Source organism: Pygocentrus nattereri, chromosome 18 (genome assembly GCF_015220715.1).
Source record: "Pygocentrus nattereri isolate fPygNat1 chromosome 18, fPygNat1.pri, whole genome shotgun sequence".
Lineage (NCBI taxonomy): Eukaryota > Metazoa > Chordata > Actinopteri > Characiformes > Serrasalmidae > Pygocentrus > Pygocentrus nattereri.
This window is the reverse complement of record NC_051228.1, coordinates 37,623,425-37,634,757: the sequence shown is the minus strand read 5'-3', so window position 1 is coordinate 37,634,757 and position 11,333 is coordinate 37,623,425. Positions and strand designations below refer to the sequence as shown.

General features: G+C 42.8%; 1 protein-coding gene across 1 annotated transcript in view; it reads left to right on the top strand.

Annotated features, from left to right (window-relative positions):
• The first annotated feature begins 4,111 nt into the window (after window positions 1–4,111).
• rxfp2a (relaxin family peptide receptor 2a) overlaps window positions 4,112–11,333 on the top strand; it is a 101,283-nt gene continuing 94,061 nt past the window's right edge. The window contains exon 1 of the mRNA XM_037547038.1: window positions 4,112–4,294. Coding sequence (XP_037402935.1) covers window positions 4,168–4,294 — 127 coding nt within the window. The 5' untranslated portion in view covers window positions 4,112–4,167. The remainder of the gene's footprint in view (window positions 4,295–11,333) is intronic.

Genomic DNA, 11,333 nt, shown 5'->3' with positions numbered 1-11,333 from the left:
TCAACAGCAGATGATCATTGCGGTCACATGTTGATTTCGGGGTGTTAGAGGATGAAAACAATAGAATTGTGAATTATCTAATCAACTTTGTTGCTTTCAGTCCTTCCAGAGGAGCATCCTCACTTCAGGCCTCGTCCAGTGTGGCGGCAGACAGTGATACGGATGCTGATGCTTCTTCCACTGCACTGAACGTCAGTGTCTGAACATCAGCTATGCGTGTGAGCTGGGTGCCACGCTGGAGTTCCTGCAGAGGTATTATTTAAAGCCTTGTCACGTTTCTTTGTGTACTAAACACCTGAGTCGATTTTAGATAGGTTTAAGTATGTATACTGTACATTATATTCTACTTATTAAGGGAATATATAATGCTTTCCCTTTCATTTAGTGTGTTATGTAGCTTTGTGTGCATGGAAATGCAAAGATACAAAGCTGAAAGTACATTACAGTACTTTAAAGTACATTACAGTACAGTACTGCCTGAGGGGTGGAGTTCCCCAGCCCTTTTCCTTTGTTACAAGATGATGTAATCCCGTAACACAATCCTTATTGCCCACCTACCAGCGAGCTCGGCATGCCCTCACACAATGCATCGCATCGCATCTACCGGAGGCCGTGTATTGGCGGAACCACTCCGGCGCTTGACCAGTCAGAGCCAAGTGGGCGAGCTGACCAAGCAGAGCATACTGGGCTCATCGGGATGGAGGCGCTTAGACACAGTAGCTCTAACAGAGCGTTTCAGACAGAGGCTGTGGAGATTTACAGTATGAGAAAAATAATCTTTCTGGAACACTGAAGCTTGTAAATATATTAGAGTAGACCCCAAAAATAAGTGTGAACATTGGAAATTAGCACAATAGGACCCCTTTAAACTCAGCCTGCATGTATATGCAGATCCAAAAGTAACTTCTGATTTATTTTCTTAAAATTGATTTTTCAACAGATGCATTTTCCTCATATCTCTGACAAAGAAGCCTTAGACTGAGAAAGAACAGAGGAAGAAGCGATGGGCTGTGAATCTGACAGTTCTCTCATCACGGATTTAACTCTAAAAGGAGAGATGGGTAACATCTGGTGTGTGGTGTGTGTGTGTGGGTGTGTGTGTGTGTGGGGGGGGGGGGGGGGTTACTTTTTCATGGGCTGTGCTTTGGATTGCAGAGTAAACTATTTGAATGGAGAAGTATTCTGAATTTTTGACAGATTAATAATCAAATACAAAACTGTAAAATGGTGATTTTTCCATACCCCTTTAATTTACATTATTGTAATTTGTGTAATTATTATTATTATTATTATTATTATTATTATTATTATTATTATTATTATTATTATTTGTTGTTGTTGTCCTTCTCCTTTTATTATTATTATTATTATTATTATTTAAAAAGTAAATAAAATTATACCTTCATTAAAAAACGGTGCGACTGTAAAATGGTAATTGTAAAAAACACTTTTTTTTAAAACATTAAGGGTTAATTACTCTGAAAAGGTATTTAAAACACTGAATTCGATTTTTTAATTTGGCAGCAACGCTGTACAGTCTTCCCTCATACTGCCCCCATGTAGAAGGCGTGGTCTGAACTCACACATTTTCAGGATTCCATAAGCTTTTCCAAAGCAACAGAAACATTTAAATGGGAATTCTACACTTTACTAAACTTGGCATAATTCTGTCATTGTGATATAAACAAAGTCATCTAGTGGTTTCATATAAAATGGTTCATTGTAGAGAAAGTTGCAGACTTGGAACCATGTGCCTATAATAATAATGATGATGATGATGATGATGATGATGATGATGATGATGATGATGATGATAATAATAATTACTTTTGTTAAATTTGTTCTGAAATGTATGACTGTAGTATGAACTAATGTATGTAATGTTTGTAAAATAATATACAGTAGAAGTGTAGATGTTGACGAGAGTGAACTAAGTGCTTATTTTGCATTGTTGTGGTTGTCTGTGATCTCTAAAGTACCCGGGTTAGCTGTTTAGCTGTTTAGCTGTTTAGTAGATTTATTTCCCATTAGTTCAAAGTCGTTTCATCTCAGTTCCCAGCTCGATGTCTCTGGTTACAACTGTGCATTTGAGAACAGACCAAAGAGCCACGTCGTGTTAATCATGACCTGTTTTCTGTAAATGAGCAGCCGTTTCTGGAGGACATGCTTGTTATATTCTTCTCATAGTCTAAACTGTGGTAATCCTGCTAATCTGGTAACTGAGTAACTGAGTAAATGTAATTGGTTTCTGTACTTTAGTATTTTGTAGTGTTGTAAAATAGTGTTCTTTTGGCACACGCTTCTTATGACAGATGCTCTTGTTTCCTCAGCCTTCTGCACACTTGATTTAAGGAGACTGTGGTAATAACTTGGTCCATAACACAAGCACAGACAGACCGATGAGGCTGCAGTGGACCCCTGCGGTTCTCTGATAATGATAATAAATCTGTCGTTCCTTTTGGTTTCTGTGTGTATAAAAACGTAACATGTCAAAACGAAAGAAGCGCAAAGCCAGAGCACCAATCAGGGCCCAGCGGTCACTTTGTTTAGAGCTGGTTTTGACCTGTTGGTCATACCGACCCAGTGCAGCACGCGGTTCAACGTCAGCGCAGCAGCGTAAAACTTTGGGAGAGTCTGTTCAACATAAATGATGAACTAACCTAACTTTGTGTAAATAGAGCTCAATATAGAAATATGTCCACATATGCAGTCGAGACTGACGCGGCTTTTTTCTGAATTTCTACAAACACCATTTCATTTTATAGTAAATGAGTTTGGGCTGGTTTATGTTTATGAACAGACGCCTACAGATCAACATAGTAAAGGAGCTCATCTGTGATCCTGAGTTTAAAGCCAGTTTTTATTCAACTTAAACTTGGAACTAAGTTGTAAATAAATCTGAAACTGAAACTTTGCTTGTGTGTAAAAGTGATTTCAGAGCCACTCGGTTCTCCCTGATGGAAACTGTTTACCTTCAGTGTTTTGTGCTTCTGATCATTTTAATAGACGTCAGCGTCACTAATTAATGACGTTCTATTAAAAGACTGGTTTACCAAGAGAGACGCTGGAGGACTTTCACCTGAAATGAGTTCATGAAGCCAGTCTGGTTATAAAAATGATAACAGGACATCAGAGCCAGAATTACTCTTTTAGTACTTTTACTTTATACTTAAGTACATTTGAAGGGAAATACTTTAGTACTTTTACTCAAGTGGAGGTCTAAAGGGAGGAACTTCTACTTTTACTGGAGGAATATTTTACCTTGGGGTGTCTCGACTTTAACTCAAGTACAGGGTTTGTGTTCGTCCAGCTTCAGGTACTAACAGTAAGCAAAATGGTTTTCTAAGTGTATTTTAACATTTTGCAGCTGCAGCTTTTCTAAGGGAGGACAGAGAGCAGTGCTTGACTTTCATCCCTTCGCCTGATCTGTGATCTGAGGTGGAGAGATTTCTCATTTAAGTGGTACAAAATTGTGATTAATACACTGTGGAGAGACATCGAACCAGCCCAGTGTTCCACCTATTGCTACTCCGCCCCTTTGCGGAGCCCCACTGGTAAAATAAAACGAATTTGTGGCCACGCCTTACTAACGTGTGGGAACGAGATCCTAATGTGTGGCCATGACTTAGTAAGGCATGGGAATGAGATGATTAAGTCATGGCCTTAATTATCGTGGCCTTAATCATCTCACCCCCACGCTTTACTAAGTCGTGGCCACGCATTATTATTCATTATTCCGTAGCGGAGCCCCGCTGATGACATCCTGTATAAATAATAATAAGGCGTGGGAACGAGATAGTTAAGTTGTGGCCATGCCTTATTAACGCGTGGGAACGAGATACTAATGCTTGCCCATGACTTGGTAGGCCGTGATCTCGTTCCCACGCCTTACTAAGTCGTGGCCACGCATTAGGATCTCGTTCCCACCTGTTAATAAGGCGTGGCCACAACTTATATACTTTTTTCCAGGATGTCATCAGCGGGGCTCCGTACTCCGCTGTTTTGTGTTTAGTGACGAAATTCACTTCCACCGTCAGGTGTCTCGCGCGCAGTGGGTGGGATCCGCGCGACGCTCTCTCTCCTCCAGCGCTCGTGCTGAGGTTGGCGCGAGCAGAGGGGTGTCCTCGTGTGGGTTCGCTTGACTGAGCGGTTCTAGGATATGAGGATATGAGGATATCGGGCGCGAGACCGCGAGGACGCAGCGCGCGCACCATGGGCTGCTGGAGAGCGCCTCTCTCTTGGCCGGACCTGGCCGTCCTTGTCCTGTTTCAGCTCAGCGCGATGACCACTGAAGGTAGGACTTCACCTGCTCGTGTCCGGCCGGCGTTTGTGCTCGGCTTGGGGTTTAAACCGCGCGTGTTCTTCCACAGCAGCCTGGCTCTGCCGCCGTCCCAGGCTCGGACAGCGCGCTGGCGCGTGGGCGCGGACCGTGCGCCTGTTTCTGCCCTGAAATGTGAAAACGTCGCTGTTCCCGGAGGAAAAGCTCGGAACCGGCGGCTTTACAGGAGAAGGGAAAACCCGCTGTACTGTCAACGGCGGTCAGCGGAGCCAGAGTTTAGTCCAGGTCCTTTAGTCCAGTCCACTGAAATTTACTCACAGTGTAAATAAAGGACAACAGGCTTTTTCAGATTAGAGCAAAAACTGATTTTTATGTTGTGTGTGTGTGTGTGTGTGTGTGTGTGTGTGTGTGTGTGTGTGTGTGTGTGTGTGTGTATATATAGATATATATAAAATCACTGCTGTCAGAAAAAACCTCGTGTCTCCATTTTTGACGTTTTTCAGTTTTGGATATAATCCAAAAGTACTTGTTGTCCTTTACATTGTGTGTAAATTTCATGATGAGTGGACCAGAATAAACAGCCAAAAATGGCTTGGAAAAAACTCTGGTTCCATTGACTTACATTAAAAGTAAGGTAGGTTTTTTCCTTCTCCTGTAAAGTTCTATATATTACATATATATTTGTATATTGTATGTGTATGTATGTATGTATATATATATATATATTAGTGGTTGATTTCTGTGGTGTTTCAGTCTTTTGAGCTTTATAAAGTCGAGCTTCCGGAAAACTTTGAGCCCACAGGACATTTTGTTCCTATGTGGTGTTGCTACGTCCATCAAGCGAAGATCAAACATGTCTTATCAAACCCAAAATTGAGCTGTGAGGCGAGGCGTGACCGTTATAATGTTGCTGGCTGTGCTCTGGGCAAGCAGACGAGTGGGTCTGCGTTTGAGGGGCAGTTCACTGTAATGCCGTTCTCTGCTGGTGGGAAAGTACAAATAGAAGCCGCAGGTCGGACTAATAGCGTAAAAATAGATGGAGGAGTAGATAAATACCCAGATGTTGTGCTTTGTTCGTGACCAAGGCATTGGGTCTTAGTATTCAGTGTCTCAGAACCTGATGGTTTTCCTTCTTTCTTCCTGTTTTCCTTTTTTTCCCTTTCTTTGTTTTTAGAATGGCTTCTAGGACTGCTGCCACTGCCACTACTAATAGCTCTCGTGATTTAAGATGATTAGTATTAATATAGTCCTAAATTCAGCTCCGTTATTCAGAGTGTGTAATGTGGGTTTTGCAGTGAAGTCTGATTGTGTTCGACGTGCTGGTACATATTTAATATCATAATAATAATCCACCCTTTCTGTCAGGGTTTATGGTATTGTCACTGTAAGATAAATGACAGAATGTATGTTCCTGTATTTTCAATAGCAATAATGAGTTGGTGGTTATTCATTTTGGGAATTTCTGTCTTTTGAATAAATCCTCCCTGATGGCTGTTTGTATGAAGGCACAGCCAATTTCCATCCATTTCTGGAACGCTGTTTTTTGCCGGTCTAAATGGGTGTAATGTGCGTGATCTCAGTAGCACATTAAGAATGAAAGGGTTTCATTTCTCCTCCTTTGTGTGAGCTGTGAAGGTGCTCACATCTGTAGGACCACAGAGCTGCCAGAGCCCCCCTGCAGGTGGAAAAGATCCTGGTGAAACTGCAACTCGTTAGACTAAATTGGAGGCATTTTAAGGTCTTCACAGTAACAATATTGAGCGTCGTCATATTGTGACTGAATATCTGTACGTTGTTGAACGTGTGTTGGTGATCCCTGTGCTGTTTTTGCCTTTTAGAAAAAAATTTCATACGGTAAGAAATGTATTTTAACCCCTTTAAATCCCAGGCTTTTTACATCCAAGCGCTTTCAACTGAGTAGCTATGTATCCTACAGTGGCTGTTCATAAGGGTGCCATAAAAGGTTGGACTTGTTGGTGGGTCTTGGTATCCTAAGGGGTTAAAGATTCCTACACTGTTAGAAATGAAGGTTCTGTGCAGGGCACAAACAATATAAATGTTCCCTTAAAGCTCCAGCCAGTGGGTTTAAGGTCACTTTAAATCAGTTTCTCCAGGTGAAAAGTTGGTATTTGTACCTTTTCATAAACAAATGTTTTAAAACAGAGCAGTAGAATAAAAGCCTGGAGATGTGCTGGAGGTCAGGGATCTGGCCCTGTGACCAGAAGCTCGCCGGTTCGATCCCCAGAGCCGACAGCACGTGACTGAGGTGTCCTTGAGCAAGACACCTAACCCCCACCTGCTCCCCGGGCGCTGCAGATAGGGCTGCCCACCGCTCCGGGCAAGTGTGCTCACTGCCCCCTAGTGTGTGTGTGCTCACTAGTGTGTGTGGTGTTTCACGGCACTGATGGGTTAAATGTGGAGGTGAAATTTCCCTGTTTGTGGGACTGATAAGGGTCTCTTAATGTTAATGAGATGGGGTGTGTGGAGTCAGTCCAGCTTAGAACAGATCATTTCAGTGGATTATTATGGTTCCGTTATGTTCTCTGACTAAAGGCACTGAGATGGAGCCTTGAGGGTCCCACCCCAGTGGCGAGGGGCACAGACCCAGTGCCGGTTTACTGCCTTTATTTCTCTTTTTTAGAGTTTGTGGTTCAGTAAAGCCAGTTTTTATTGTTTGGTCTTTTCAAAAACTCTAAAATATTTGGTAGATCATTCGATTACAATATATTCAGTAATGAGGGCCGTAATGACGGATGACTGCGCATATAGAAATGCATCGTTTCTCAGAACTGGGCATCCGCCAGCACAACTGCGACTTTAGGTGGAGGATTGAAAGCAATGAACAGTATTCAGAGAGCGAGGGAGGTGTGAGAGTGCTTCAGAAAGGTACTGAGGTCAATGCAGTGTTCTTTTGGCACACGCTTCTCTGACTGATGCTCTTGTTTCCTCAGCCTTCTGCACACTTGATTTAAGGAGACCGTGGTAATAACTTGGTCCATAACAGAAGCACAGACAGACCGATGAGGCTGCAGTGGACCCCTGCGGTTCTCTGATAATGTGCTGGGGTTTTAGGTTTATAGCCGTGCGCAGTTTTGGACAGTAACTGAGTAACTGACTAAATGTAATTAGTTTCTGTACTTTAGTATTTTTGGTGTATCTGTACTGAAGTTTCTCCGTTCTGGGCGACTTTTTCCTTTCACTCCACTACATTTCAGAGTCTAATATCCGACTTTTTCCTCCTACATTTTGAGAAATCTGTCGTTCCTTTTGGTTTCTGTGTGTATAAAAACATAACATGTCAAAACGAAAGAAGCGCAAAGCCAGAGAACCAATCAGGGCCCAGCGGTCACTTTGTTTAGAGCTGGTTTTGACCTGTTGGTCATACCGACCCAGTGCAGCACGCGGTTCAACGTCAGCGCAGCAGCGTAAAACTTTGGGAGAGTCTGTTCAACATAAATGATGAACTAACCTAACTTTGTGTAAATAGAGCACAATATAGAAATATGTCCACATATGCAGTCGAGACTGACGCGGCTTTTTTCTGAATTTCTACAAACACCATTTCATTTTATAGTAAATGAGTTTGGGCTGGTTTATGTTTATGAACAGACGCCTACAGATCAACATAGTAAAGGAGCTCATCTGTGATCCTGAGTTTAAAGCCAGTTTTTATTCAACTTAAACTTGGAACTCAGTTGCATTAAGTTAATTCATCTTTTTAGTAATTTTACTTTTGATATTTAAGTACATTTGAAGGCAAATACTTTAGTACTTTTACTTTAGTACTTTTACTCAAGGTAGGTGTCTTGCTCAAGGACACCTCAGTCATGGACTGTCGGCGCTGGGGATTGAACCAGTAACCTTCCGGTCACAGGGCCAGATCCCTAACCTCCAGCCCACGACTGCCCCATAAAATTAAATGTTATCTAATTAGATATTAGATAATGCACTTCTATAACAACGTGTAAAGTCAAAGGAAGTAAGTTAAAGAGTAGGAGTTTGCAAATTGTAATTTATTTTAAAGATATAGAGAAAATGAGACTCCTAATAGCCGTGCAAGGCCTGGTAGACCATAAAACTGCCCTCATCAGATACACAGTAGGTAAAGCTTTTATTTATGAGAGCGAGGAGAAAATCAAGCTGCTTCAGATCTGAAAACATCCACAGCTTTCTGTCCATCTGCTGATGCTGCTGGTGTTCTCAGAACAGTGGACTGGTCACCCCAGAGTCCCCAGCATGACCGAATGTGTTTGGGATTATTTGGGTCATGAAAAGCAGAAAATGCCAACTTCTAAGTTTTGGAAGTTGGAAGTTTGGCAAATTATCCTTGCAGATCTCTTGGAAAAACTGAAAAAGAAAGTCGTCAAAGTTTATTTATATAGTGCTTTTTACCGGTGTTGCCGCAAGGCAGCTTCACAGAAAAGTCTAGCCTTAATGAGCATCACATATGGCAACAGTGAATCCCTAAAAGCAAGAGGAAGAAACTTTGAGAGGAACCAAGACTCAAAAGGGGAGCCATTCCGCCTCTGGTCCACAAACAGCGTTAGTATAAAATATTAAAATACAGAAAGGGGTAAAAACAGGAGAAGCACTGGTTTTAATTAGACAGTTTGTGGCTGTGAAGCTGCAGCTTCATCAGAAAGGTCAGTTCATGCAGATGAGGTTTGCACAGCGTTGTAAGCTCCATAGTGGTCAAAGCGGTCCAGAAGGCTGGCAGGCAGTGGGCACCCAGCCAAGAAAGAAGAAGCAACAGCATCCTGAGAGTCTCCCGAAAAGAATGGAAGCCATAATAAAGGCCGAAGTTGGACAGAGACACAAATGCTTAAAGGAAAATCGTGTGCAGTTGTTGAGTTTTCTGTGTCTATTTTTTGTTAAATGTTTTCTGCAATTATTGATTAATAACTGACTGGAAGTCCTGTGTTCGGTCAGAACTGCAGTTTTTAGCGTGATCTAGTTGCCCATCTCATGCCACCTTTAGGGCACTGTTATCAAACTTATAACGCTGATCATCTTCAGGCCACAGTGTGTGTTGTGTGCTTGTTTGAGTCTGTCCTGAGCCTCATGATGCTTGTATATGGCAGTACAGTCGTTCTTGGTATAAAGTGCTGGAGCAAAATTATTAGTTTGTGTTTAATTAACTCCTTTCTTTGTAAAAGAATAGAAATTGTCTGTTGTGATAAATCACTAGTATCTCAGTGGTGATAAAAGACTGTCTTGCAGAATTTCATTAACTTGCCTCATTTATTTGGGCTACTTTCTCCTTCAGCATTAAAATAAATGTTAATGTATCAGCCAGTTTTGGGAGCACAGGATGGAGTTGGCGTACTGCACATCTTAGGACGTGCCTGTCTAATAGCACAGATATTCGTCTGATTTATGAATCAAATGTGCACGAAATTCCCCCACAAATCAGAGATCACATCCACCATGTGCGTTCATGTTCGTCACAGCTTGTGCTTCTGGCAGAGCTTTTGATCTTGATCGTTTGTCAGTGGAAATAGCCGTTTGTATTCAGCTAATAGTGGAATGAAGGTGTTCCACCTAGGCTGCTGATTTGCCTTGTGTCTCACGATCAAGCGCAGCAAAATCCCCAGTGTTCACTGAACAAGTACAGTGCTGAATAACGGCAACAGTTTCCAGCTGGTCACAAAAAAATGAAACGAGTAAAATCCCCAGTGTTTGGTGAACACCTACAGTGTTGAACCGACCCCTATAGTCCTCGTTTGGGTGTTTATCTGTGGTGTTTTCAGATGTATTGATGATCTCAGATGGAAGTGTAATGCACCAGATCGTTGTATTGGTCTGCGGTTAATAATGCATATTAATAGCTGTTATTAATGGAACAGCAGCAGCCTATATATATATATATATATATATATATATATATATATATATATATAAATACACTGCTCAAAAGAATAAAGGGAACACTCAAATAACTCATCCTAGATCTGAATGAATGAAATTCTCATTGAAGACTTTGTTCTGTACAAAGTTGAATCTGCTGACAACAAAATCACACAAAAATCATCAATGGAAATCAAACTTATTAACCAGTGGAGGCCTGGATTTGGAGACACACACAAAATTAAAGTGGAAAAACACACGACAGGCTGATCCAACTTTGATGTAAAGTCCTTAAAACAAGTCAAAATGAGGCTCAGTGTTGTGTGTGGCCTCCACGTGCCTGTATGACCTCCCTACAACGCCTGGGCAGCTCCTGATGAGGTGGTGGATGGTCTCCTGAGGGATCTCCTCCCAGACCTGGACTAAAGCATCCGCCAACTCCTGGACGGTCTGTGGTGCAACGTGGCGTTGATGAATGGAGCGAGACATGATGTCCCAGATGTGCTCAATCAGATTCAGGTCTGGGGAACGGGTGGGCCGGTCCATAGCTTCAATACCTTCATCTTGCAGGAACTGCTGACACACTCCATCCACATGAGGTCACATTGTCCTGCATTAGGAGGAACCCAGGGCCAACCGCACCAGCATATGGTCTCACAAGGGGTCTGAGGATCTCATCTTGGTACCTGATGGCAGTCAGGCTACCTCTGGCGAGCACATGGAGGGCTGTGTGGCCCTCCAAAGAAATGCCACCCCACACCATTACTGACTCACTGCCAAACCGGTCATGCTGAAGGATGTTGCAGGCAGCAGATCGCTCTCCACGGCGTCTCCAGACTCTGTCACGTCTGTCACATGTGCTCAGTGTGAACCTGCTTTCATCTGTGAAGATCACAGGGCACCAGTGGCCAGTTTGCCAATCCTGGTGTTCTCTGGCAAATGCCAAGCGTCCTGCACGGTGTTGGGCTGTGAGCACAACCCCCATCTGTGGACGTCGGGCCCTCATAGCGTCCTCATGGAGTCAGTTTCTAACCGTTTGTGCAGACACATGCACATTTGTGGCCTGCTGGAGGTCATTCTGCAGGTCTCTGGCAGCTCCTCCTGTTCCTCCTTGCACAAAGGCGGAGGTAGCGGTCCTGCTGCTGGGTTGTTGCCCTCCTACGGCCTCCTCCACGTCTCCTGGTGTACTGGCCTGTCTCCTGGTAGC